This window comes from Schistocerca gregaria, chromosome 7 (assembly GCF_023897955.1).
Source record: "Schistocerca gregaria isolate iqSchGreg1 chromosome 7, iqSchGreg1.2, whole genome shotgun sequence".
NCBI classification, from domain to species: domain Eukaryota; kingdom Metazoa; phylum Arthropoda; class Insecta; order Orthoptera; family Acrididae; genus Schistocerca; species Schistocerca gregaria.
Window position 1 is genome coordinate 141,426,275 of NC_064926.1, and position 26,571 is coordinate 141,452,845.

General features: G+C 41.8%; 2 protein-coding genes across 3 annotated transcripts in view; one reads left to right on the plus strand and one right to left on the minus strand.

Annotated features, from left to right (window-relative positions):
- Positions 1–16,729, plus strand: part of LOC126282193 (tissue inhibitor of metalloproteinase) — a 319,649-nt gene extending 302,920 nt beyond the window's left edge. For both annotated transcript variants that reach the window (XM_049981721.1, XM_049981722.1), the window contains one exon: positions 14,035–16,729. In XM_049981721.1, coding sequence (XP_049837678.1) covers positions 14,035–14,430 — 396 coding nt within the window. In that variant the 3' untranslated portion in view covers positions 14,431–16,729. The remainder of the gene's footprint in view (positions 1–14,034) is intronic.
- LOC126282191 (synapsin) overlaps positions 1–26,571 on the minus strand; it is a 783,143-nt gene that overhangs the window by 490,080 nt on the left and 266,492 nt on the right. The window lies entirely within an intron of this gene.

Genomic DNA, 26,571 nt, shown 5'->3' on the forward strand with positions numbered 1-26,571 from the left:
TTTCATCACTCTTCACTATCTGAATAATTTCTTTTATTTCATCATACATTTCTTCAATTTCTTCGTCATCTGCAGAGCTAGTTGGCATATAAACTTGTACTACTGTAGTAGGTGTGGGCTTCGTATCTATCTTGGCCACAATAATGCGTTCACTATGCTGTTTGTAGTAGTTTACCCGCATTCCTATTTTCCTATTCATTATTAAACCTACTCCTGCATTACCCCTATTTGATTTTGTGTTTATAACCCTATAGTCACCTAACCAGAAGTCTTGTTCCTCCTGCCACCGAACTTCACTAATTCCCATTATATCTAACTTTACACTATCCATTTCCCTTTTTAAATTTTCTAACCTACCTGCCCGATTAAGGGATCTGACATTTAACGCTCCGATCCGTAGAACGCCAGTTTTCTTTCTCCTGATAACGACATCCTCTTGAGTAGTCCCCGCCCGGAGTTCCGAATGGGGGACTATTTTACCCGCGGAATATTTTACCTAAGAGGACGCCATCATCATTTAATCATACAGTAAAGCTGCATGCCCTATAATCATTTTATTAATACTTTTTTGCGGAGCAGTTTTTTCGTTCAAATTGGTCTAATATAATTTGTCTTAGGTATGTATAGTGATTCACTTTTTTTATTTCTCTGATGTTTACTGTTACCCGTTTTATTAAAAGTGCATTTGTTATCATCATCTTAGTCTTTTCGAAAGACACCTTGAGTCAGATTTTCATATTATATTTTGTAGGCTTGTTATTTGATTTCTGGATTCTTGTGTGTTATTAACTAGTAACTCAGAGATATCTGAAAATCTTAAGAAATTTAAATTTATTTGCCAAGTCTTGGTTCTAATTTGTATTTTCTTAGGACTTTCCTGGTACCATTGTCTCATCAGGTACTACAGCGCGCACACACAGTTAAAGTTAGTGGTGACAGATCATCACCTTATCTTCAGTTGTTTATATCTTAAACGGCTCAGATGATTGTCCTCTGAATTTTATTTTGGATTTAACGTTTGTGTCGTACATTTTTATCACTTTTTATTAATTAGGATTGAAGTTCCTTAACATTTCCAACACTGAAGATCGGTGGATACAATCCTAGCCTTTTTTGAAGTCTAGAAAGGTTATTAGTTCTTCTTTGTGTCATCTGTTGTAGACATCCATTATCAAATTTCCAAGTGATTATCTGTTCCATGGCCTTCTCCGGGGTCTAATTCCTCAACGGTTGCCTCCTACTTTCTATTCAAGCTAGTGTTTACAGCGATTTTACAGAATTAATGAGAAGACCTTATATGTGCAGTCCAAAAATGGAAATCCCTCTGTAGCTATCCGGATTTGGTTTTCGTCTTTTTTGCGTAATGATGTACTGTAGTTGTTGTTCTGTGTACTGACAGCTCATCTTTGTCCCTGATTTTCACTATGTACTGGTGTTCTGATATCTTCGCTGGTTCTGCTACACGTTTCCAGATTTTCGAAAATGACACTGTTCATAAACTGGTATCCCGAAATGTGGGGATGTGTTCCCGACGCCAAAACTTTACAATAATTCTACATGAATTTGGGTCCGAGAACCCTTCGTTAGTGAGTTACGAAAGGAACTCTGTGTACTGACCCCAGATAGCGCCACACGCCGTTACTTACATTCTTAGTCTGTGTATTTGTTTTTTGTTTGACTGATTCTTTTGATCGGCAATAACGTGTGCAATAGGATAATTCAGGGTCATCTTGTCGGTCAGTATTTCTTACAACGTTTTGCTGGAAAAACGTACATACTATTTTTCAGAAATGAGGTTTTCAGCAGAGTCCGGAAAAGCATGGAACGCAGGCTCACGACATTACATAGAAGAAGGAGGAGAGGGGTGTTTTTCGACCAACTATATATACATTTTGTAATTTTTTGGTGTCATAAACACATCCTTAAATTTGCGGATACCAGGATGGACTGCAGACTTGAGTATTTGACAGAAATGTTAATCGCTTTTATTTCAAGCAATAAAGGAGTAAGAGCGCAAGAACAAGTTCGTAGTACCGATTGTCCATTTCCATCGAGCTGATCGATTTTGATGAAACTTGTTACGGTGCAAGGGCACGGTTTAGGGCCGGAAAGCAGTTGCATATTGCTAGTGATAAGCAAGCAGCCTCTGTTTTATGTAAGGTCACATTTATCAAGAAGCATCATGGTTACCATGAAGCAGACCTACGGGGTGCCTCTCAAATATGACCTGTTTACTGGCATCCCAGTATTATCCAGATAGAAAAGAATTACATCAGGCATTGTCGAAGACATTAGCGCAGTTGTTAGCATGCGGAATGTGTGGTAGGTGAAATTAAAACTGATTCAAGAGTGATGTATGTAGCAGAAAATCGCGAGTAGCCATCAGTGATGCCTGTATCATAGAGGGCGCACATCGGTTCTCAACTCGTCCGCGTAGTCTTCTGCGATTGCATTATCTACATTCCTAGTGCGACCGCCTACAAACTATGTCTCTGATTTCGCCTGAATACCATAACGCAGTATTAGAAGAATACAGTTCATAGTTTTTACTAATATTGCGTAAGCTCCTCGGCATGGTTACCGCTTTGGTTCATACGTGTTGACGCTTGCTGTTGCAACCTGTTAGTTAAAAAAGTGATACTATCAACAGGTTGAGAAGCCAGTGTATTAATAGTTCAACATTATACGAAACGCCCAACGTTCTTTGAAGTGAAAACCTGTTTTTGTTGTTTTTGTTTTCATTCCACAGTATTTAGAAGCGATTTATATGTGTCATACATGTTTAGTCCGCAGCTCGTGGTCTCGCGGTAGCGTTCTCGCTTCCGAGTGCGGGGTCCCAGGTTCGATTCCCGGTGGGGTCAGGGATTTTCACCTGTCTCGAGATGACTGGGTGGTGTTGTGTCGTATTCTTCCTCGTCATTCGTCCCCGTTACGGTCGGAGGAAGGCAATGGCAAACCACCTCCGCTAGGACCTTGCCTAGTACAGCGGTGCGGGTCTCCCGCATCGTCCCCTACGCTCTGTCAACGAGTATGGGACTTCTTCATGATCATCATCATCATCATAATACTTGTTTCAGTCCCTGCAGAGAAATCGCAGAACTACTATTTTCCCACCGTCTCCCAAAATCCTATCTTCTACTTGATGGAGAACACCACCAATTCATCGGTCATCACTGCAAGAAAGCCACAAGTGAATTGCTGTTACATTTATTTAAATGCGTTAGTATTTCGCGACGACTTCTAAGCTTGTTTTGGTGTCAGTCACATTACATATTCACTCAGAATTTGAGCGTAGTAACAATGCGAAAAGGAAAGCGGTTGTAAAAATTATGTAGTGTCAACATGACTCTTTTTTTCTGTGACTTGTCATATAACATTCTTCAATAGGCTGAATTAAGTGTACAGAATGCAATTCTTACTCTGCACAATGGAGTACATCTAAATGACTTGGAACTATGTACTGGAGTCGGATACAAACCCGGATTTTTGTCGTTCATGGACAACTTTCAGTCTATACAGCCAGTCAAGAACGTCGCACAGTCCTGCAGGAAGCATCAATCATTCCAACCGAGCAAAGTGATGCAGTGGCTAAACCACTGGACTCGTGTTTGGAAGGACAGCGGTTCAAGCACCCCTCCACTCATCTGCGTCTAGGTTTTACGTGATTTCTGTAAATCGCTTAAAGGGAATGCTGGTATGGTTGACAGGGCACTGCCGATTTCCTTCCTCATCTTATCCCAATCCGAACTTGTATTCTGTCTCTAATGACCTCGTCGTCGACGGGACATTAAATCGCAATCTTTCTTTATTCAGTTATATCTCCTGTTTGCTTAAGTCGAAAATCCTGGTTGGAATGTTGCAACGGCACACAGTTTTCATCTGTCAGTGTGACTAATTAAAAGACACTCCAAGATAACTGAAAATTTATTTAGAAAGAAACCGTATGCTGTTTCCCGCTATATTTTGGATCCCACGAGGGCAAGTCCAGCAAAGTACGCAGGACAGCGTCTATGAAGTTTCGAAGATAAGAAGTGAGCTACTGGTGGATTTAAAAAACACTACCGGTCCCAAGAGATGCGTCAGGGTCCGTTTGTCTGAATGAAGCTGTCGTGCCATATAGTTTGTCTTCGTAAGCGTATGCAGTCTGACCAATGCTGCAGATAAAAATCGCACATTTGTCTCGTCGCTGTGCTTAATTGGGCTATTATGTATTGTTATGCGAGGACCACCCGTTTCTCGATGAACTACTGTTTCCAATATATATGTAGACTTGGTTAGACGCTATCTGTTTATTCTCTTTTGATGAAAACTTACGTCCCCGAAGATACACTAAGTTCCATCTTGAAATGGACTGTTGCAAACATCCATTTCATTTACGACCTACGTCTCCAGCTAACGACAGCTTCCAAGAATAAATGTCCGCCCACCATTAAGTTACCGCTTCGTTGAGGCCATTACATTATGCGTGAGCATTTTAGCGTTGTGGACGGCAGACAAAATCTCATTCACCATGCTTTCTACACTGCGCGTCTCTGGAAACGCTGACTCGTGACAGAGATTGACTAGTAGATGAAAATAACACATTTCTTTGCTTTTCCCGCGTGGGAGTATCGTTCAGTGGAGAGTCCGCTTTTACGTCATTGTCACGGATTGCTGTGTCACGGATTGCTGGAACACGGCTACCTCTGTCCACTTGCGGTTTCCGTCCATCCGGGGAAATATAGATTTGTCCGCTTCGGAGGAAATTCGTTGCTGAAATAAACAGATCACTTCAACTGTTTTAAAAATGTTGCTAGTATCCTGATTATTGTGCTTGTTTTTCCTTCTTATGGTGTGCTGTCTTCTGATGAAAACCTTAACAAAATTCGTGCTGAAGTCACCTGCATTTTTCAGTAAGCTGATTTTGTTAATTTCCATTATATAATGATTAATACTTATGTTTGTACAGTTATCTTTCTCTCGCAAGACTTCAGGAGTTACTTACTCGGCGTAATCTATGGAGTGAAACGGTGCAGTTGCCAACACAGGAAGAAAGGAGGAGTTTATACGTGCAAGAAGACTCAGCATCGTACTAGTGCCACCAGAAATCATTAAAATAGTAGCGTGTCTTCCTTTAAGTGGCGCTGTGATCTCAAACGTGGTTGAAACTACGAATCGCGTCCAATAATTAATGCAACACTTTTTCTTTCTCGGCCAATGTCGATGGAAAAAAATGTGGAATTCATTGTGGGACATCGTGCAGAATTCTCGCTTCCGCCCCTATAGTTCCATGATGTTCAGATAGGCATCTGTAGCTGAGGTGCGTTCGAAGCAAAGAGCTGTCATTGAGTTTCTTTTTGCGGGAAACCAGAGTGTCGCATATATTCATAGGTGCTTGCAGAATGTCTACGGAGACCTGGCAGTGAACAAAAGCTTGCCGAGTCGTTGTGCGAGGTGTCTGTCTTCACCGTAAAAAGGTCGCGCATATCTGTCCTATCTCCTGCGCGCAGGCTGACCGCACAAAGCTGTGACTTCCGCAATGTGTTCGTTGCTGCAAAAATGCAAAAGAATTTCTGTTTGTCCATGACAACCGCAAGGCCTCAGTGAAGTGTGCACACCCGAGAGGAACTCACAAAACTTAAGTGAACTCTTATTCCTCATCTATCCTACAGTGCGGATCATGCACCTTCCGACTTCTATCTGTTTGGGCCAATGAAGGATGCACTTCGTAGGAAGTAGCTCATGTATGATGCGGAGGTTACTGATGCAACAAGACGATGGCTGCAACATCTACCAACAGAGTGGTAGCATGCGGGCATACAGACCCTCCCACTAAGGTGGTGTAAGGCCGTCGGATTGAGCGGAGTTTATGTTGAAAAAATTGGGTTTTGTTGCGAAGAGAATGGGGAATAATAGGGTGGATTGTAATCCTGAATTACACCAACCTGCTTTCAGAAAAAAAATGTGTTGAACCACTTATTGAACGCCCTTAGTATATTGATGCTGTGTGTTCAGAAGAGAAATATCCTAGAAATTTCAACATTCTGTTCTCTGTTCTCTCGCAGATGCAGGTCCCCACGCTAACTTGTCCCGCACAGGTCTCTTCATCTCCACATAATTATTGCAATCTACAGTGTGTGTGAATCAGCTTACTGCATTCAAGCCTTGGTCTCCCGTTACAATGTTTATCCTCCCCAGTTCGATTCGGTACCTGCACATTAGTTATTCGATCTACCTATCTAAGCATCACCATTCTTCTGTAGCACCACATTTCAAAATCTTCAATCGCCCTCTTGTCAGAACTTTTTATCGTTTTCGTTTGCCTTCTGGATAAAGCAAAACTCAAGACAAATACCTTCAGAGTAGACTTCCTAAATCTTAAATTGAAGTTCCATGTTAACAAATTTCTTGAGAATCGCTTTTCTCATTTTGCCTGTATACATATCATATACTTTGCTCTTCGGCCATCATCAATTATTTTACTGCCCAAGAAGCAAAACTAATCTACTTATTTTGTGTCTTATTTCCTGTACTACAAGGGGCGTTCAATAAGTAATGCAACACTTTTTTTATTTTTTTAAAGCCAGTTGGTTTTATTCAGGATTCCAATACATCACATTACTCCCCCCTCTTTTGGGTACAAGATTCTATTTTTCAACATAAACGCCGTTCAGGGCGACGTCCTTACCCCACCTTACTGTGAAGACTTGTATGCCTGCATGGTTCCGTTCTATAAGTTGACGTCGGACACAACATGCTGCGGCGCCAGTAGCCTCCTCATCATCCATTACGGATTCCCGCGGATTGCATCCTTCATTGCGTCAAACAAATAGGAGTCGGAAGGTAGGAGATACGGAAGGACAGTCCAATGAATATTTGTGAGTTCCTCTCGGGTCCGCGGATTTGCGTGAGGTCTTGCGTTGTCATGGAGAAGGAGAAATTCGTTTGCATTTTTGTAGGGATGAACTCGCTGAATAAGAGTGTCCTCACGTTCCAATACTGCAGGAGAGAGAGCTGTGTGCGGCCAACCGGCGCGCGAGAGATCGGACAGGTATGCGCAACGTTTCTGATATGAGGACACACGCTTCGCCGCACGACTCAACGTGCTTTTGTTCACTATCAGGTCTCCTCAGAATTTCTGCAAGCACCTATGGATATCTACGATGCTCCGGTTTTCCGCGAAAACAAACTCAATGACAGCTCTCTGCTAGCAACGCACGTACCTCCGTTACATAAGCCATTTATAAGGCTACGTACAGCAATGTCACCTATCGGAACGTCACGAAATTATAGGGGTTGAAGCGAGAATATTCCGCGATGTTCGTAATTCCCTCAGCATCGCCTGATTTCATTACACGTGAATTAATTTTACGGGTGCGGGTCTCGCAACCTCTTCAAAACATAAACTACTGGTGGTCATTAAAATTGCTACATCACGACGATGACGTGCTAAAGACGCGAAATTTAACCGACAGGAAGACGATGCTCTGATATGCAAATGATTAGCTTTTCAGAGTATTCACACAAGATTGGCACCTGTGGCGACACCTACAACGTGCTGACATGACGAAAGTTTCCAATCGATTTCTCATACACAAACAGCCGCTGACTAGCATTGCCTGGTGAAATGTTGTTGTGCTGCCTCCTGTAAGGTGGAGAAATACGTACCATCACGTTTCCGACTTTGATAAAGTTCGGATTGTAGCCTATCGCGATTGCGGTTTATCGTATCGCGACATTGCCGCTCGCGTTGGTCGAGATCCAACGAGTGTTAGCAGAATATGAAATCGGTTGGTTCAGGAGGGTAATACGCAATACCGTGCTGGATCCCAATGGCCTCGTATGACTAGCAGTCAAGATGACAGGCATCTTATCCCCATGGTTGTAACGGATCGTGCAGCCACGTCTCGGTCCCTGAGTCAACAGATGGGGACGTTTGCAAGACAACAACCATCTGCACGAACAGTTCGACGACGTTTGCAGCAGCATAGACTATCAGCTCGGAGACCATGGCTGCGGTTACCCTTGACGCTGCATCGCAGACAGGAGCGCATGCGATGGTGTACTCAACGACGAACCTGGGTGCACGAATGCCAAAACGGCATTTTTTCGGATGAATCCAGGTTCTGTTTACAGCATCATGATGGTCGCATGCGTGTTTGGCGACATCGTGGTGAACGCACATTGGAAGCGTATATTCGTCATCGCCATACTGGCGTATCACCGGGCGTGATGGTATGGGGTGCCATTGGTTACACGTCTCCGTCGCATCTTGTTCGCATTGACGGCACTTTAAGTAGCGAACGTTACATTTCAGATGTGTTACGACCCGTGGCTCTACCCTCCATTCGATCCCTGCAAAACCCTACATTTCAGCAGGGTAATGCATCACCTCATGTTGCAGGTCCTGCACGGGCCTTTCTGGATACAGAAAATGTTCGACTGCTGCCCTGGCCAGCATATTCTCCAGATCTCTCACCAATTGAAAACTTGTGGTCAATGGTGGCCGAGCAACTGGCTCGTCACAATACGCCAGTCACTACTCTTGATGAACTGTGGTATCGTGTTGAAGCTGCATGGGCAGCTGTACCTGTACACGCCATCCAAGCTCTGTTTGACTCAATGCCCAGGCGCATCAAGGCCGTTATTACGGCCAGAGGTGGTTGTTCTGCGTACTATGCACCCAAATTGCGTGATAATGTAATCACATGTCAGTTCTAGTATAATATATTTATCCAATGAATACCCGTTTATCATCTGCATTTTTTCTTGGTGTAGCAATTTTAATGGCCAGTAGTGTACTATCCATTTCCTTCAACAGCTCTTTCAAGTACTTTACCGTCTGTCAGAATTATTTATGGCACCATGATATTCGTAACTAAAACGGAACACCATAAAATATAGTGGGCTTCTGAGACAGTTTTTAAGACTGAAATATTTTGTCGAGGGGGAAGGCGGTAAGATACTGTAAACATTGCGTAGTGAAGAAGCAGTTGTCAATTTCACACGCCACGCCACTATCTCTGAAGACGAACGTCGCCGCCACGCCGACGAGATGGATTAGTTTGTACTAGGGTGCCACTTTGTCGCGGGGTCTTTATAGCCGGTTCGGCGTTGCTTTGGTCCCGGTACAAGGCCCGCGGGCGCCCTGGAAGCCGGCAGTCCAATTAAGCGTGAACGCGTGCTTAATTAACTCGACGGAATATCGATCACAGCAGTCGACCTTTCGGCAAGGCGGGCGCTAATTGTGCCGTAAATAATGAATGGGCCGTTTTACTTTTCGGGAGGCTAGACTTTCTCGGGCGACAAGTGGGCATCTCGATTTTGTCGGGCTACTGTTTACACTTGGCAGCGACGCAGTTCCTTTTTCCAGATCCGCCAGCATTTGCGTGGTTTTGTTTTCAGTGCGCGCTTTGTGGCAACTGGTGCTTTTTATGGCGACAGAATAGAGGATCTCCAGCGTCTGCATGGTGCCTCCAGCTAAATAACGGCAGTACAAAGACAATGCTGAGAGACTGAATGTCGTCTTCGAACGTTCCTTCTTAAAAGAAAATCAAAGAATAGTTCCACAGGGAGGTTTCTACATCTACGTCAATAGTCCTCAAACAACCTTACGGCACGTGACGGAGGGTACCCTGTACCTTTACAGTTATTTCCGTTTCTATTCCACTCGATAATAGACAGAGGGAAAAATGACTATTTGTCTCCGTATGAACCGTAATTTCTTGTATCTTGTCTTCATGGTCCTTACGCGTTATGAATGTCGGAGGCAGCAGAATCGTTGTGCAGTCAGTTTCAAATGCTGGGTCTCTAAATTTTCTCAGTAACGTTCCTCAAAAAGAATGTTGCCTTCCCTTCAGGGATTCCCATTTGAGTTCCCGAAGCATATCCGTAACTCTTAAGTTTTATTCGAAATTACCGGTAACAAATCTAGCAGCCCTCCTCTGTACTGATTCGGTGGCTTGCTTCAATTCGACCAGGTACGGATACCAAACACTCGAGCAGGACTCAAGAACAGGTCGCACCAGCGTCCTATATGTGGTCTCCTTTACAGGTGAACCACTCTTTTCCAAAGTTCTCCCAATAAACCGAAGTCGTCAATTTGCCTTCCCTACCACAGTTTTCACATGCTTGTTCCACCTCATATAGCGCTCCAACGTTACGCCCAGATATTTAAATGACTTGACTGCATCAAGTGGAACTCTTCCAAATTAGGGCTACCTGCCCTTCATCACGCCAAATGGAAAACTTCGACACCTTACTGTACTCCATGGCATCATCAGCAAGCAATCGTAGATTGCTGGCCACCCTGTCTGCCAAATTATTAATGTAGTGCTATGACACTTCCCTGGAGCACTCTGCTGAACACTAGCCGTCGATGACAACAAGATGGTTTCTATTACGTATGACGTCTTTGAGCCACTCACGTATTTGTGAATATTTTCCATAAGTTCGTACTTTCTTCAACAGCCCGCAATGGGGCACCGTGTCAAACACAATTCGAAAATCTAGAAAAACTGGAATAGGCCTGTTTTCCTCCACCCACAGTTCGCAGTTCATCATGTGAGAAAAGGGCAAGCCGAGTTTCGCACAAGTGATACTGTCAAAAACCATGCTGATTCGTGAACATAAGATTGCCGGCCGTAAGAAAATTTATTATGCCAGAACTGAAAATATGTTCAAGGATTCTGCAGCAAAATGATATAAGGGGTTTTGGTCTGTAATTTTCCAGATCCTTTCATTTGCCAATGCCGTAGAGTATTCTTCGAAAAACCGAATTGGGATTCCGTCCGGACCTGGTGACTTGTTTGTTTTCTACTACTTCAACTGTGTCTCTACACCAGGGATGCTAATTACCATGTCGTCCACATGGGAGTCTGTTTGATGGTCAAACGACGCTATGTTTGTACGGATCTCTTATGTCAACGATTTCTTGAACGTGACATTTAAAGCTTACGCTTTTATTTTTCTAATTTAAACGGCCACACCAGACTGGTTAAAATGTTACTGGATGGAAGTATTACACCCCACTTACCAATTTTACATAGGACCAGGTTTCCTCACAACTTCAGAGTATACATACAGATTCAAAATGTGTTGCTGTAGTTTTAGTCATGTCCAAATTTGATTTCAAGTAGCTTTCCATGTAATATTGTGAAATTATAAACTTATCTGTTTAGCTACTGCACCCTACTTCTATTTGAAGATGTTTACTGCATTCAAACTCTGCTGTCTGTATACAATTTTTACCTCCTCCATCCCACTTCCTTTCATTACCAAATTAAGCATTCACTGGTACCGATAGCGTCATACAAGCATATCGCTTCTTTTAGTGAGGTTTTGCAATACCTTCTGTCTCCCTAATCCGATTCAGTACTTCTTAATTATCCCATCTACCCACCAGATCTTAAGCATTTTTACTTAGCTCCACATTTGAAAATTCTCTTCTCCGACTGTCTATACTGTTTATTTTCTATGTTTCATTTCTAAACTCCAAACACATTTAGAAGGTACTTAAATTCGTCTAATACTTTCAGTGTGTCATTTCATGATCTAATTAAATCAGCATCACCTGAGCTGATTCGACTAAACACCATCACTCTTTATTTTCTTGTAATTATATTCATTTTATAAACATGTGCCAAGACACTCCACATTCCGTTCAAATGATCATCCAAGTGCTTTGCCATCTATGCCAGAACTGCAGTTCTCAGTGCTGACTCCCGCTACGGACTGCAACAATTAAGCTACAAATACCTACCGAAACGCTGGAGAAAATGCCCTTGACGGCTCTTTCGAGAGATATCCTGGGTATATATTCTGCTGGTGAACATGTGTACATATGCTCGAGATGTGTACACATCCGATGGATGGCAGCACACTACCGAATTTATCTAGCTCTTGGCCAAGCAGTCATGTAAATTACATCCATGGTGTTAATTTTTTGTTATACCGTGTATCGAAATTTTCAGCACATAACGCACTTCATAGTAGATATCTGTGTTAGTTACCTGCGAAAAGTAAGTTTTCCTTCTGTGACGTATTACGATTTGCATCTGTAGCAGTAACAAGACTCACCGTTGCTATTAATAAAAAGTACTTGCATGAAAACAAGGCAAGTAAGAGTAATACTTAAATTTCAAGGTAAACACAAACTACAAACAAACGGTTATGCTGGGGTCAAGTAAGAGTGCCCGTTTCAGGTTGTCGACTACCGCAGTTCACTAGTTCTCGCCGTAGATACTCCCGTTATTTGGGTAGATCCAGCGACGCGGAGTCTCACATATCTCTGTTCTCGCTGTTGTCGCTTATGCAACATAAAATAACCATAGAATTATATATTTAGGCAAGCAGTAAATGTTACTCAAGTCATAGGCATTCTCGGTTCCGGACTGCAGCGCCTAGAACCGCACGGCCACCGCGGCCGGCCATCAGTTATGAATTTTGCTCTATGCCATTAATAAATTCTGCTGTTTTAGCTAGTACCTTAATTCTGATACAATATCCCAACATTTTGTGTATCAACCACAGCGTGTCGTAGCCTCACCTTCACGGTTCGGTGGTGGTCTCAGGTCAGTCAGGTTCTGTTGACTTTTTGTCTAGTATGAACACACCTCAATCTGATAGTGACATCCCCTTCCACTGCCGTCCAGTATGTTTCGATATTAATGCGCTATGGAACTCACGGAGTGTACCTTTAAGGCCACCAGACAAAATATTAGGTACCCCTTAAAAACTGGTCACTGTGGAGCACTGTAGACAATCTGGAGCTGGTACCAGGAGATTATCTTGTGCTCCAGCGCTGATGTAACTTGTGACAGTGCAGTTGTGTGTATGTGGTAGTCGGTTGTGTGGAGCCGGCACAGTAAGTTAGGTCAATGTGAATACGTGACAGAATGTCAGAAAAGAGTAATGTTGTTTGAACATGTCCGTGACCACACTATGAATGAAACTGCCCCATTCGTTAATGTACCAACGCGGAATATCCAATAGTCTACGAGGAATGACAAATCACTTGCAGCCGTGTAAGAACAGAGGTCGTAAAAAGTCGCAACTGACAACACAACGAGACGAGTATCACACCTTGTCAATGAAAATATATTTGAAACCCCATATAAATTGCTGCAGTCAGTGGATGCATGTCCATCTTAACCAGTTTACAAAGAACAATTGTGAAGAGCACTGCATGCAATGGACGCTGTGGCCGTCTTAAATGGCGAAATCGACACACAAACTGGAGGGCAGTACTATGGAGGGGAGTATTGTGGTCTGAAGAGTCGCGGTATTATCACTTTTTAAATGATCCAACGCGGTGAGTGCAGCGGCAGTCCAGAGAGACGTTTAACCTGCAATATGTGGAGGTTGTAGTTAAGGTGGAAACGGTTTTCAGATACAGTGTGAGTAGGCCAAATCTTTCAGACTGCCATGTACACAATCCATGAAGCTTATATCAATATTCTCGGTGACAGTGTTGCCCTTTCTTCTACACTTCCATTACGATTAGGCTGTGGACACTCACATCTTCCAGGATGACAACAGCTGTTCAGAGGGCTGCAAGTATACGATCCTGGATTGCTGAGTACTGAGGTGTCCTATCGCAAATCGACTGTCCCGCTATATCACCGAACTCAAACCGACGCAAAATATCTGGAATTATGTGGAACAGTGGGTGAAAGGTAACAAAAACTGTTCAAATGTGTGTTAAATCTTATGGGACTTAACTGCTAAGGTCGTCAGTCCCTACGCTTACACACTACTTAACCTAAATTATCCTACAGACAAACACACACCCCATGCCTGAGGGAGGACTCGAACCTCCGCCGGGACCTGAAACGTAACAATCGGCATCCCCGTAATGTGGTAGTTCTATGGGATCAAATACTTTAGCTGGGCTTTTCAGACATGAAGAAACTTACAGACTCTTTCTCGCCAAAGTGTGGCCATTTTGAAGGTTGGGGGCTATATTAGCTGATGTTAGTGTGCTGCACCCTTCCTCATTGTTCGCTGTCTGAAATGAACTGCAAATGCAACTATGTTACTTGCTGGTTCCCACAGGTCCGAGTAGGCAACCAGGGCACACCGACGGACAGCGACACCTGCCAGTGGTGGACATCGTTCCTGGGGCCTGAGGAGGGTCCAGACTGCCAGGGGGAGCACGCCATCTGCATGAGACAGCCCGGTTCCTCCACCCACGGAGCGCACTGCGGCTGGACGGGTGGCAGCCGCTATCGCCAGTGCATGGAGGACAGGCGACGGCTGCGTGAGCCGCCAAAGATTCTACCCCAGCCGGAGCCACCAAAGATTCTACCCCAGCCAGAGCCGCCAAAGACTCTACCCCATCTGGAGCAGCAAGAGCCAGAGATAACACCCCAGCCAGAGGTGATACACGCTCCAGAGCCGCGGCGGCGCCGAGCACACGAGCACCTGGAAAGGACGCCGCGCCGGACCTAGCGCCCGGCTCTCCATGGGCAGCACTGCAAGGTCACAAATGGTGTAGGGCTCCCAGACTTTCTCCATACCGGATAACCGCCAGCGAGTACCCAAGTCTCGCCTCAACATCTCTATATTTATTCTCAAGTCACTATTGCTGTATAATGACATGATGACATTCAGAGGAGGAAAGCTTATGTTCTGTATCATTCCCCACTTCCAAAAATAATGTGATGTTGACGACTAGCTATTGGTCAGCAAAGAGAAATTACGACCTCAAAGAGGTGAGGGAGTAACAGTGTCTAGCATTCCTGCCAGTGCAGTGTTGTCACACACTACATGGCGATACACCAATTCCTTGGGTATAATAAAAATAAAACAGTATTCTTTGCTGACACTCCCACTGACATGTAAGATTGCGTCTGTAAATCCACTGGTGCCTTTATTTCTGATACTTCATTTTTTCATAACAATGTATTAGTAATACAATACGGCCCTTTTGAAATGGCGTTGTTTCATTCACTTGCGTGATGATTCGCTTATTCTAATACCTTTTAAAACCAAATCCCATAAAGAAAACAACTTATCCCAATTTCTTTTCCACCATTATAGTAAAGTTCTGCATGTAAATTTTTCGCAACATTGCCTTTCTTTCTACTGATAATAATATCACAGAAGACGCTAAGTAGTAACACATTCATCTCTATTGTCAAGAGGATTTGTACTGTGAGAACTTTTTCGGGATTAAACCTAAAATTTTGCAACCATCATCCATCGCTTTTTTTCGCTTGAAATGTCACTTTTTTCTTCTTCCCGTTATCAATAACTTAATGACGGCAGTAGCAAGCTGTTGTGACTGCCCGCAAATACATTTTTCGCAACCACTTTATGTGCTTCCACTGCAAAGTTGTAATGTGTGCTACTTCGATCTGGAACGTGGCTGTACCTTGTCATGCGACTACCTTAGTTCAATCAATGGCTAGGTCCACAGTTGGTTTTGTTTAGTAATAAAGTTAATGTCCGTCCATCAGTATGTTGATCCTACAATCTTCATTATAATGTGCCACTGCAGAAATGCACATCTCTTCTGTTTATTGCCGATATCACTATGCGTTCTTATTTCACTGGATGCCAAGTTCTATGTATTGGAAGTCTACTTCATGTTTCATCTATACACAGTCATATGTCCTCTGAAGTCTCTGAGGCTGGTACATACAACAGGCTGGAGAAAATATGATAAACGCTTGTTGCATCTAATGCAGCAGCTGTTTGAGTCTTTCAATTGTGAATCTCCATGAAACTATGGTCAGTGGACTCACTACACTTCCAATCCTACGCATATATTGCTTGGTTAACAACAAAATTTACTGTTTGTTCATCACAATCCCTGTTGTTGTTATCTTAATCTAACCACACAGTTAATTTACAGGGAAGTCAGTTTGTCATATGTCACACTTATGTGACAATCATAACGTTTTAGAACTTCATAACGACAAATACTGATCTTGATGGCAGTAGTGTGCTGCATTAAGGAATGTCATGACTTACATACTGACCTTGAAGAATAAAAATTTCGTAATTATATGTCAGATCCAGGAACGTTCAGATAAAAACACATGAAACTCTACCTTCACTCCATGCAGCAAATCAGATGCAGATGTGTTTCGTTATACAACAATAATATGCACTATTTCAAGTCGTGATTTTATACCTGTCTTACAGAACAAAATAAACAACAGGAATTCCAAGAAATTTTAGTGTTAATTCAATTTACTGGCGTCTGTTGTAATTGAATTCTATTGCTGGTTTAGTTTTTCCGTGTCATTTGTGTTACAAAAACTGCAGTACTGTTTGAGAAAATGTGACGTCTACACTCGTGGCGCCAATATCCGGCGAAAGTGCTACTTCGGTGCAGATGTCGTGGAACTGAGAGCACAGGTTGTGATGTGTTAGGGATGCATGATCCACCTACTGGGTGCATGTCGCCCGAGTTGAGTACAAATGGACGGCGACCAAAGACTGAAAGGACTATGGCGCTCATTGCGCTGTGTAAATGTTTGTCTGAGCGCCTACAAATTACGTGTCTGTGAGGCAGGCACGTGTCAAGCACGTGTTTCTGTTCTCACAGCCAAGTGGTAGATACCATGTGATTACCTTTGTTTGGTCTAAGATCTCCTACACAGGAACACTGGGAAATAAATGTGTCGAAGAGACACTTAAATGTATTTCAGTATGTTTTCATATGTAAACTAAGTAGTTTGTAGAACACTCCTGTACAGATTATTATTATATTAAATAAAGACTTATTTGTCAGTATCAACCCAGAAGGTTAACATCATTTAGTGTTACCAGTTTCGTGCAAACAGCGCAGAATCGCTGACAGAAACATAGTGGGTGAAAGGTAAGATTTATGTACACTAAATCCTAACATATTTGAGCTGCCGTTACTTGTGACAGATTTTTGATAAGGAGTTGACTTGTTATGAACAAAGCAAAAACTAAACAGTGAATATTTAGTGTTATTGTACTTTATTATTTCCTAAGTAGTACACTATCTGACATACAGTTACGTTATTTCTGTGTGAAATTATGATTGCTCGTGCGAAAATATTCTCTCTCGATGGGGCGGACGTTGTTGTTGCTGGGTTTCCATTGATGTTGAAGCTACAAGTAAACATAGAGTGTGTTAGAGGGACAAATTCTGAAGGGCAACTTCTTAAATTTCATATTTCCTGCAGTTCACATAAAAACTGGCATATATACCTGAGGGTTTGATTGAAAATACGTGACTTAGTAGCATGTCTGTCTAGAGGTAAATGGAACCCGTCTCCATGTCGAAAAATTCGCTTGATTGGTTACGTTCCAACGATAGCAATGGGGTCACTAAGGTTCTTCGATGGCAGACATAGCTAACCCAAAAGCAACTGATCCTGTAAGATATTACTGGTGTGTTACCTAGGACAGCAGAAATCATTTGGACACACAATATGAAATCAGTGTACATGCGTTTTCCCCAGAAAACAATTTGAAGGTTAAAACACTTTTTACAATGACGGTGCTCAGACTGCGACAAAAAGGAGACGCTACAGGCAACTTGCGTCCAGTGAATCGTTGTGATGATGCAGTAATAGGAAAGGTAAGTGAACCAATCACTACTTAGCTGTCTGTGTAACTGAATTTCAATGAAGTATCAAACTGTACTGACAAAAAAAATAAAACCAGAATTTGGGTTGAATTACCATAGCAACAACTACATTTCACTCACCCCCAAAAAGAAACAGGGTAGTATACAACCATTTGGCAGACCATAATAGATCATGTTTGCCGTTTCCCATGTGGAATAATAAGCTTCCATTATGATGTTAAGCGCAAAGACAAAACCACAACGTTAAAGCAGTCAAAAAACTTAACAAAACATAAACTCATTCCATTAGAAGTAGCGTGTGCGGTGCGCTTTTCCAGAACTATGAATACGATTTACAGGAGCAATACAAACAGGTGATTACTATATTCATGGAGCTACGAAAAGGGGAGTTGTCATGAGGTCACAACTTGAAGCTGACGTTCGCTGTTTTAGTTGCCCCAAATATTAGCTTCTGCTGGTAGTGTTTTGATCAAAAATGCTAGCTTGCGTTATTTCCTGCTGTAATAACCATTTTGACTATAGTATAAAGTGTAAAGGAATCACATTTCACTTGTAAGTGCTCCGTTCAAGCGATATTTTCTTTAATATGCATGAGTTTAGGTTGTGCTGTTTCCTGTTACTGCAGTGATTTTAGTCGTTTTCTGTCATTTAATCTTAGATATCCTTTCAATACAACTCATAAAACTCTCGGGTAAACTCTGTGAGAAGGAAAGATTAGAAACCGACCAAACTTAACAAAATATGTTCTCAGCACTTTTGGGAAGAGGACATAGACCGAACATTAGTTTTGCCAGTCTGTCTTAAGGAAGGTGTGGTATTACGAAAGCAGCTTTTTCATATCAAGTACTTCTCTTCATTTTTATTCGAAACGTATTACGAAGAGAAGAACACATTAACAAGACGAAAGGCCTCCTATTACTGGATCGAATACGCGTTTAAGCCCAGAAAAATGTTTGAAAATACCTTCCTTACACTATGTTACGCACGAAAGTACTGTAATATTTTCTATTCAAAACAGGTGTTGCGTGCACACGACAGCAATATAACACAAGAAGTAATCGTAACCAGCAGTCTCCTGATGTTTTGCGCCATGTAATATGGCGGCGTCGGCTTCAAAGCAACGTACGTAAGTGTGTAGCGCCATAACCCTCCATGGTTGCAGTCTGGACCTATGAACAATAACAGAGGAATGTCACCTAATTGCCGGCCGCGGTGGTCTCGCGGTTCTAGGCGCGCAGTCCGGAACCGTGCGACTGCTACGGTCGCAGGTTCGAATCCTGCCTCGGGCATGGATGTGTGTGATGTCCTTAGGTTAGTTAGGTTTAAGTAGTTCTAAGTTCTAGGGGACTGATGACCACAGCAGTTGAGTCCCATAGTGTTCAGAGCCATTTTTTGTCACCTTATTTTTTACTGCATACTCTAGCTGTTTCTTAATGGCAAAGAACTTGTAGCAGAAGAGGTGTGTTTCGCAGTAGCTAAGATAAGTATGTGCTCATAGCTCTTAAGGTATGCATTTAAGATTCCATGTTTGCAGGACATCTGAATGTTGCTTTGATCCTAACTACCATCTCTCAATATATAGAAAACTCCCTCTTAAAACCCTATATACTGATCACATCTTTGGCCTGATAACTCAGTCCTACCAACAAAGCTTCATTCTTCCAACCCGAGATAGCTGCTCAGCGTCGTCAAGACAGTTACATTACGTTACATTTCCAATTGCGTAACAAAGCTGCATTACATTGTCATCCGAAGGCATTTCTCACCGATTACAGTGTTTCCTTGTTCGTGATGGTTAACACCATTTCCACGATGACCTCATGTAGCACAAAATCTGTGAAATTTTAACAGTGTGAAGGTCACAAAATAGTTGCGCATCTGATCTGTCTCCTCTGGATTATTACAAGCTTCAATTTTAAGCCATCTTAGATTTCGCTAAAACTGCCGTGGACCTCGCACGACATGCAACGCTTTACGGAAAGCTTTCTAAAACCTACAGTCTTTTATGTCTTGAGCTGAAACTCTGCGCAATCTAGTTTTATTCTATAGTGAATATGTGTATTAAAAATTCAATCAGCTTTGAGACTGTCAGTTTGGGATGATTCGCAAACTGGTGCACTTGATATGCAATGATCCTACACAGTGTGGAGGAAAACAAGTTAAAGACAAACTCAGAGCAGGCTAGGGGATATCGAGTCAAGCAAAGTTTTCCAGACAACCGCACGTCGAAGTGCACGTTTGTGAAGCTTTGGCCCTAAAACGGCAGCCAGTCAGTGAGTAACGAGCGGAAGTTTGTGGTTGGGTGGTTCTAACAGAGGGGCTCTGCTCGAGAGTGCTGCTACTGCTGCTGCTCTGTAATGCTGTACTTGTTAGAATGGAAGTTCATTATCGTTCTACGTACTACAGCAAAAATTAAAACATGTGGCCTTTAGAATTGGTTATTAATAACAAAGTATCATACACTACCCATACCGACTATTTTACTGGAATGCTGTTTCTGTAGAGCATCTTATCAGTGTAGTTGCGCTACAGTACTTTCAGGGCAGCTGATTGAATAGACAAGCTTTACCCAGCACTCAGGACAGAAATTTCGCGTCTAACGTAACCAGCCATAGACAGGGATTTAAAGTTTACCTAACTTTGATTGTTTAGTGGAAACCATTATTTTCAGCTAATAAAATTACTGGGGTCTTTAGTACAACACGTGTCACTAGGGCAAGGCTGGTTTAAAAAGACGCACTTTGTGAGTTAACGAGCATTGTACTTTCATTTAAATATATGACCGAAAGAGTCAGCCTACAGGAATTGTGAAACGAACCCTGTCGTCGAGGACGACGAGCCACAGAGGGCCCAGATTCACCACGAGATGCGGAAATTCACAGGTGTCTACTGAAGCTTAAGTGCTGCAGTGTGCGAGTGAGACAGACGAGAACCTCTGTCATAGGGAAACCCAGGAGAAGGCTTTTGTGGCCGAGGAGACGCAGTAGTGTTAAATACGGCGGACCAAAAATCGCCCATAAAGGGAAACATTTATGAAAACGATTTAATTCTGCAGTAGTGCAGGACATCAAGGCGCAGTAATTTTAATTTGCCATCCTCCATAAATTTTCATGGTGATCCCAATAAAACTTGACTGTTGATCATATCTATAATAGTTTAGGATTTACCGTTAAAGGGAAATTAACAAGTTTTGCAACAAAAACCTGAATGCTAAAATCTGAACGCTTTGGTCGATTCTAACGATCGACATTTCATATAGAAGCGCACCATTAAAATGAGAAACGTTGTAAATATCATCTCTGTATCTTTGTCTGTTTAAAAGATTAAAAAAAAATTAAATTATCAGTATTTACAGCTAAGAATCAGATCTTCATTTCCCCCCACAAAACACATTGAAGGATGACAGCATGACACCTTATTGAATCATTAGGTAGTAGAATATTTGTTTCAAATTTAGTGCATAATAGTTACTTTTGTTCTTTATTTATTTATCAGAAAGCACATTAGTGCAAGGCTACTGGCCGTGGCATTCAAAGCTAAGAAGGGAATTGTATTGGTTTAATGTAAAAGAATTTAGCGTTTATTATATTCGAAACAAGGCCCCCGGAGTAGACAACATTCCGTTAGAACTACTGACGGCCTTGGGACAACCAGTCCTGACAAAACTCTACCAGCTGGTGAGCAAGATGTATGAGACAGGCGAAATACCCTCAGACTTCAAGAAGAATATAATAATTCCAATCCCAAAGAAAGCAGGTGCTGACAGATGTGAAAATTACCGAACTATCAGTTTAATAAGCCACGGCTGCAAAATAGTAACGCGAATTCTTTACAGACGAATGGAAAAACTGGTAGATGCAGACCTTGGGGAGGATCAGTTTGGATTCCGTCGAAATGTTGGAACACGTGAGGCAATACTGACCTTACGACTTATCTTAGAAGAAAGATTAAGAAAAGGCAAACCTACGTTTCTAGCATTTGTAGACTTAGAGAAAGCTTTTGACAATGTTGACTGGAATACTCTTTTTCAAATTCTAAAGGTGGCAGGGGTAAAATACAGGGAGCGAAAGGCTATTTATAATTTGTACAGAAACCAGATGGCAGTCATAAGAGTCGAGGGGCATGAAAGGGAAGCAGTAGTTGGGAAAGGAGTGAGACAGGGTTGTAGCCTCTGCCCGATGTTATTCAATCTGTATATTGAGCAAGCAGTAAAGGAAACAAAAGAAAAATTTGGAGTAGATATTAAAATTCATGGAGACGAAGTAAAAACTTTGAGGTTCGCCGATGACATTGTAATTCTGTCTGTGATGCTGAGGGAATTAGATTAGGAAATGAGACACTGAAAGTAGTAAAGGAGTTTTGCTATTTAGGAAGTAAAATAACTGATGATGGTCGAAGTAGAGAGGATATAAAATGTAGACTAGCAATGGCAAGGAAAGCGTTTCTGAAGAAGAGAAATTTGTTAACATCGAATATAGATTTATGCATCAGGAAGTCGTTTCTGAAAGTATTTGTTTGGAGTGTAGCCATGTATGGAAGTGAAACATGGACGATAACTAGTTTGGACAAGAAGAGAATAGAAGCTTTCGAAATGTGGTGCTACAGAAGAATACTGAAGATAAGGTGGATAGATCACGTAACTAATGAGGAGGTATTGAATAGGATTGGGGAGAAGAGAAGTTTGTGGCACAACTTGACTAGAAGAAGGGATCGGTTGGTAGGACATGTTTTGAGGCATCAAGGGATCACAAATTTAGCATTGGAGGGCAGCGTGGAGGGTAAAAATCGTAGAGGGAGACCGAGAGATGAGTACACCAAGCAGATTCAGAAGGATGTAGGTTGCAGTAGGTACTGGGAGATGAAGCAGCTTGCACAGGATAGAGTAGCATGGAGAGCTGCATCAAACCAGTCTCAGGACTGAAGACAACAACAACAACAACAACAACAACATATAATGGACATTATTGTTACTTTATTTAGAAAGTGAAAGTAGTCAAGCTTTGATTACTGAAATATGTTAAAATGTAAAATAATGAAGAATAAGCTATAGCCAATCAGATGGACGGCTTCAGGAAAGGGAACTGCCCTAGTCAGTTGAGCGAGGATATTCGGCGCGCGGGAAAATGCTGCCGGGGTCGGGCAGAGGGACAGTTCGGATGCAGACGCGAAAGCGGACGGTCGCTCTTTAGGTAGCTAGGAAGTGAAACGACTTGGAAAATGTCGCGTTGTGTGGTATCGTGGGACTTAGTCTCTGAGCGGCGAGAATCCGCGCGCCTCGTGTGAGCTCTGACTTTTCGCGTAGTTAACGAGGTGGAGTGTTGGACTTTTAATTCACTATGAGACAGCGAATGATCGAACTGTGTCAAATGGATGTGCGCTCGAGTGTAATAGTAATTCTAAATACGACCACTTTCTTCATTAGTTTGCTTTCTGAATAAACATTACTCTAACCAAATCGCTACTGTGTTGCCTACATCATTTATGGGTCGTTAATTTAGTTCCCGATATTATTATTACTGTTATTATACGTCATACTAACTTTGTATTTTTTAAAGTTGCCATCAGCCAGACAATTCAACCAAAGGGTCACAAGTGTCTGATTTATGGCTTGTAGCCGGCCGAAGTGGCCGAGCGGTTCTAGGCGTTACAGTCTGGAACCGCGCGACCGCTACGGTCCCAGGTTCGAATCCTGCCTCGGGCATGGATGTGGGTGTTGTCCTTAGGTTAGTTAGGTCTAAGTAGTTCTAAGTTCTAGGGACTGATGACCTAAGAAGTTAAGTCCCTCAGAGCCATTTGAACCATTTTTTTATGGCTTGTAATGCGACATTTGCGGTTCAACCCCTAAACGAGTTTGAGCGGAGACATTTCGAGGAAGAGGAACCGCATGTGAGGCCGAACATCTTTGGGATGTCGATTTATGCCCATAGTTCGGCAACGGTACATATCCGACCTATTGTGATGTGTAAAAATTTTGGTCGATCCGACGTCCCCCCCCCCCCCCCCCCCCCCCCCCCTTATACAACAGTATCCACAAATAGCCTCTCGGATGTACCTTTGGATTCCGGTGTGCTTATGGTCATACTCAGGACCTGCAAATTGCAGCCCATTGTCTTGGATATCCGTGCGCTACACGCAGAAATGCTGAGCAAGGACTCAGTTATTTTCTTATCATAGTGTGTCATGTCATAACAGTTCCGTGTTCGTAACTATAGTGAGAACTCGTCTAATGTATTTCGGCTTTTCTGTTGTTGTGGATGTTAACAGATGTAAAGTGTAATGAAACCCGTAAATAGCACATAACCCACTCATATCTTACAGCACCAAGGTGGTTCCGGAGCATTACGCCCCATACGACAAGCGGACAACCAGCAGGAGTATGAGATGCACTCTATTCGTGAGACGCGTCGGACACAAGTGCTAGTTGCTGGTTCAACTCCAGTAAACATCATCTCTCTCCTTCGAGCACCAGATATTCAAGGCTAATATTTTATTCGACTCCATGGCTGTAACCGGCTCTGCTACAGAAATCTCCGCCATTTCTGTTCAACAGCTAATACCCAAAATCCCGATTAGATTTGATAATTTCTATCGTAGCGTTTTTACTCGCCAGTTTGTAAATGCCTGAGTTTTGTTCGTTACCACTGTCGTCTCTGTGGAAGGCAGCTGCGCTGTGCTCTCTCCGAGACTGCATACTCAGCGCCTCGGTTTCGGGAGACGGTGGGTTTCTCGTTGCACTGTTTTTGCTTGGCGGTTCATTGTTCACATCATGCCTTTCGTAGATACTGCAACGCTACTCGCAGTCAACTTTGTTTTGTGCTGCAACTTTTCAAATGATTCTTCTCCATGTATTTTTTTAACATATGCCAGTCAAAATTATAGTTTTAGGTTTAGTTTTAAAAATTCGTCCCTACTGCTTTCATTTGATAAAATCACTTTAAACTGAGAACAGAAATTACTGCACTTAGCTGCCAAAAGTTATTGTGCGTTACCATAATTCCAAAGCTGCTTTCTTTCAGTCAGGAACACTCATTTCTATAAAGACAATGAGAGTATCTAAAGACAGTTTACAGTGTTTCTAGATGACTTAGTAATGTTTATTTCCGACAAAATAACACTCACGGTATTAAACTGTCCTCCAGAGAGTTAGTAGCAAACTACGGGGTACAATTAGACATCCTCAGATTATCTTTGAGGTATGAGAACTATTTTCTATATTGTACTGTAGAACATATAGAAAACGGAAAAAAAATGTGAATTTTCCTATATATTTCAGTATGTCAACCGCGGCGGCGAACGTACAGCGCTTAGTAATTACGCTGTGAATTAGTAGTTCTCAACCTTGGGGTAATTACTGACTGAGGTATAAAATGAAATTTTCTGAGAGGTGAAAACAAAAAGGACCTTTTTATCAAGAAATAATTTTTAAATGATAATATTAATTATATAAGTTATGAATAATTACGTTTTCTCAATAAGTCTTCCTCAATTACTAGCATTAATGCGTGACGCTATGCGATGGGGATTACAGGTTACTTATATAGTTCAATCACAGCATACATACTTTCTGCTTTCTACCATGACGGGAAAATTTAGACATGCACATAGTACGCCCTAAATATGTGATTAAAATGTGTTCTCTAGATTGTAGATAGTTCCTGCAATATACCAGAAATTGCGTCATTACTCTCTTCGAAACAGATAAATGAACTAATTGACAACACGAAACAACAGTAACTATTTAAGGTTACTGTAGCACTCCACAGAATATTATTATTATTATTATTATTATTATTATTATATTGGTCAGACACAAAGCACTAATGGCCTGAAGTCTACCAATATCTGACAGAGCAGAATTAAGGAGCCTCTCCAAGTCATTTATAAACAATAAGTACAGGGCGCACACTTTAGATTAGTTAATTTTAAATTGTGTTACACAGCGCTAATGGAGCAGTTACCGCTAGGGGAAGGAGTAGTGCAGGGAAAAATTGTTTTCTAACAAGTATCCACGCTCACTGTGGATAATCAGTTTTCTTACCAGAGAAGGAGCAGAAAAGGAGTTGTAGGTATTTTATACATGTTTTTACAGAGTGAAATTCAAGATTATTTTATACATGTTTTTACATGTTTTTACATGTATTAAATAATCTTGAATTTCAAGTTTCTTGAAAATGTGCTGCGTTCTAGCAGTTTATAGCAGCGAAAATAAAAACAAGGAAGTGGATGGATTTGGACCGTGATTTACGACGTACACTGACTGAGAAAAGCTCAAATAGGAAAAAGCTTGTTAGACATATGCAGAACCAATTGTCTCATTCACTCATTACTTCGTACATTGATAAAACGCCCACAAAAACAAAATGTCCTTCATATGTCATAATTTTAAAAATAAAATTGTCCAAAGAGTTTTTTCATTCTAAGGATGTTAAAGTTGATGATGGGGAGGAGAATTTTTGGAGGGTGCGGTTACTAGAAAATATCGAGTTGCACCGAGGGGCAATGGTTTAAGAAAGGTTGAGAGCCATTGCTGTAAATTGAGGCCGTTGAAGATATTTTAGAAAAGATTATTAATAAAGTTGTTGACGATGTACTGGGTTTGGCTGATGACATATGTTATAGAAGTTGCAGCTGATCGCAGATTTAACAAACAAAAGGTTCGTCAAAGATCTTTAACAGTGTGATAAGGGTATTATAGTTCTTGTCCTATGTTTGCATGGAACTGTTGTCCTAAATAGGTAACGTTCGTGTTAAGATCGTATATTATTCAACATAGAATACAACTCTCATACGTCTCGTTAATTAATGAAAATAAACCTCTCTTAGTCGTATCATTGACTTTTTGAAAGAAAAAAGATGTGAATATTTTAGTTTGCTTCTTCGATTCCGTTTCCCATAGCATTGTGAATGGAGGTTTTAAAAATTGTAGATAGTCGAACAATTGATACAGCTGGCCTGAAGCCTACCAATATAGGGTAGTCATTAAAGATACGCTGTATGATGTCATCAGTCCTGTGTTT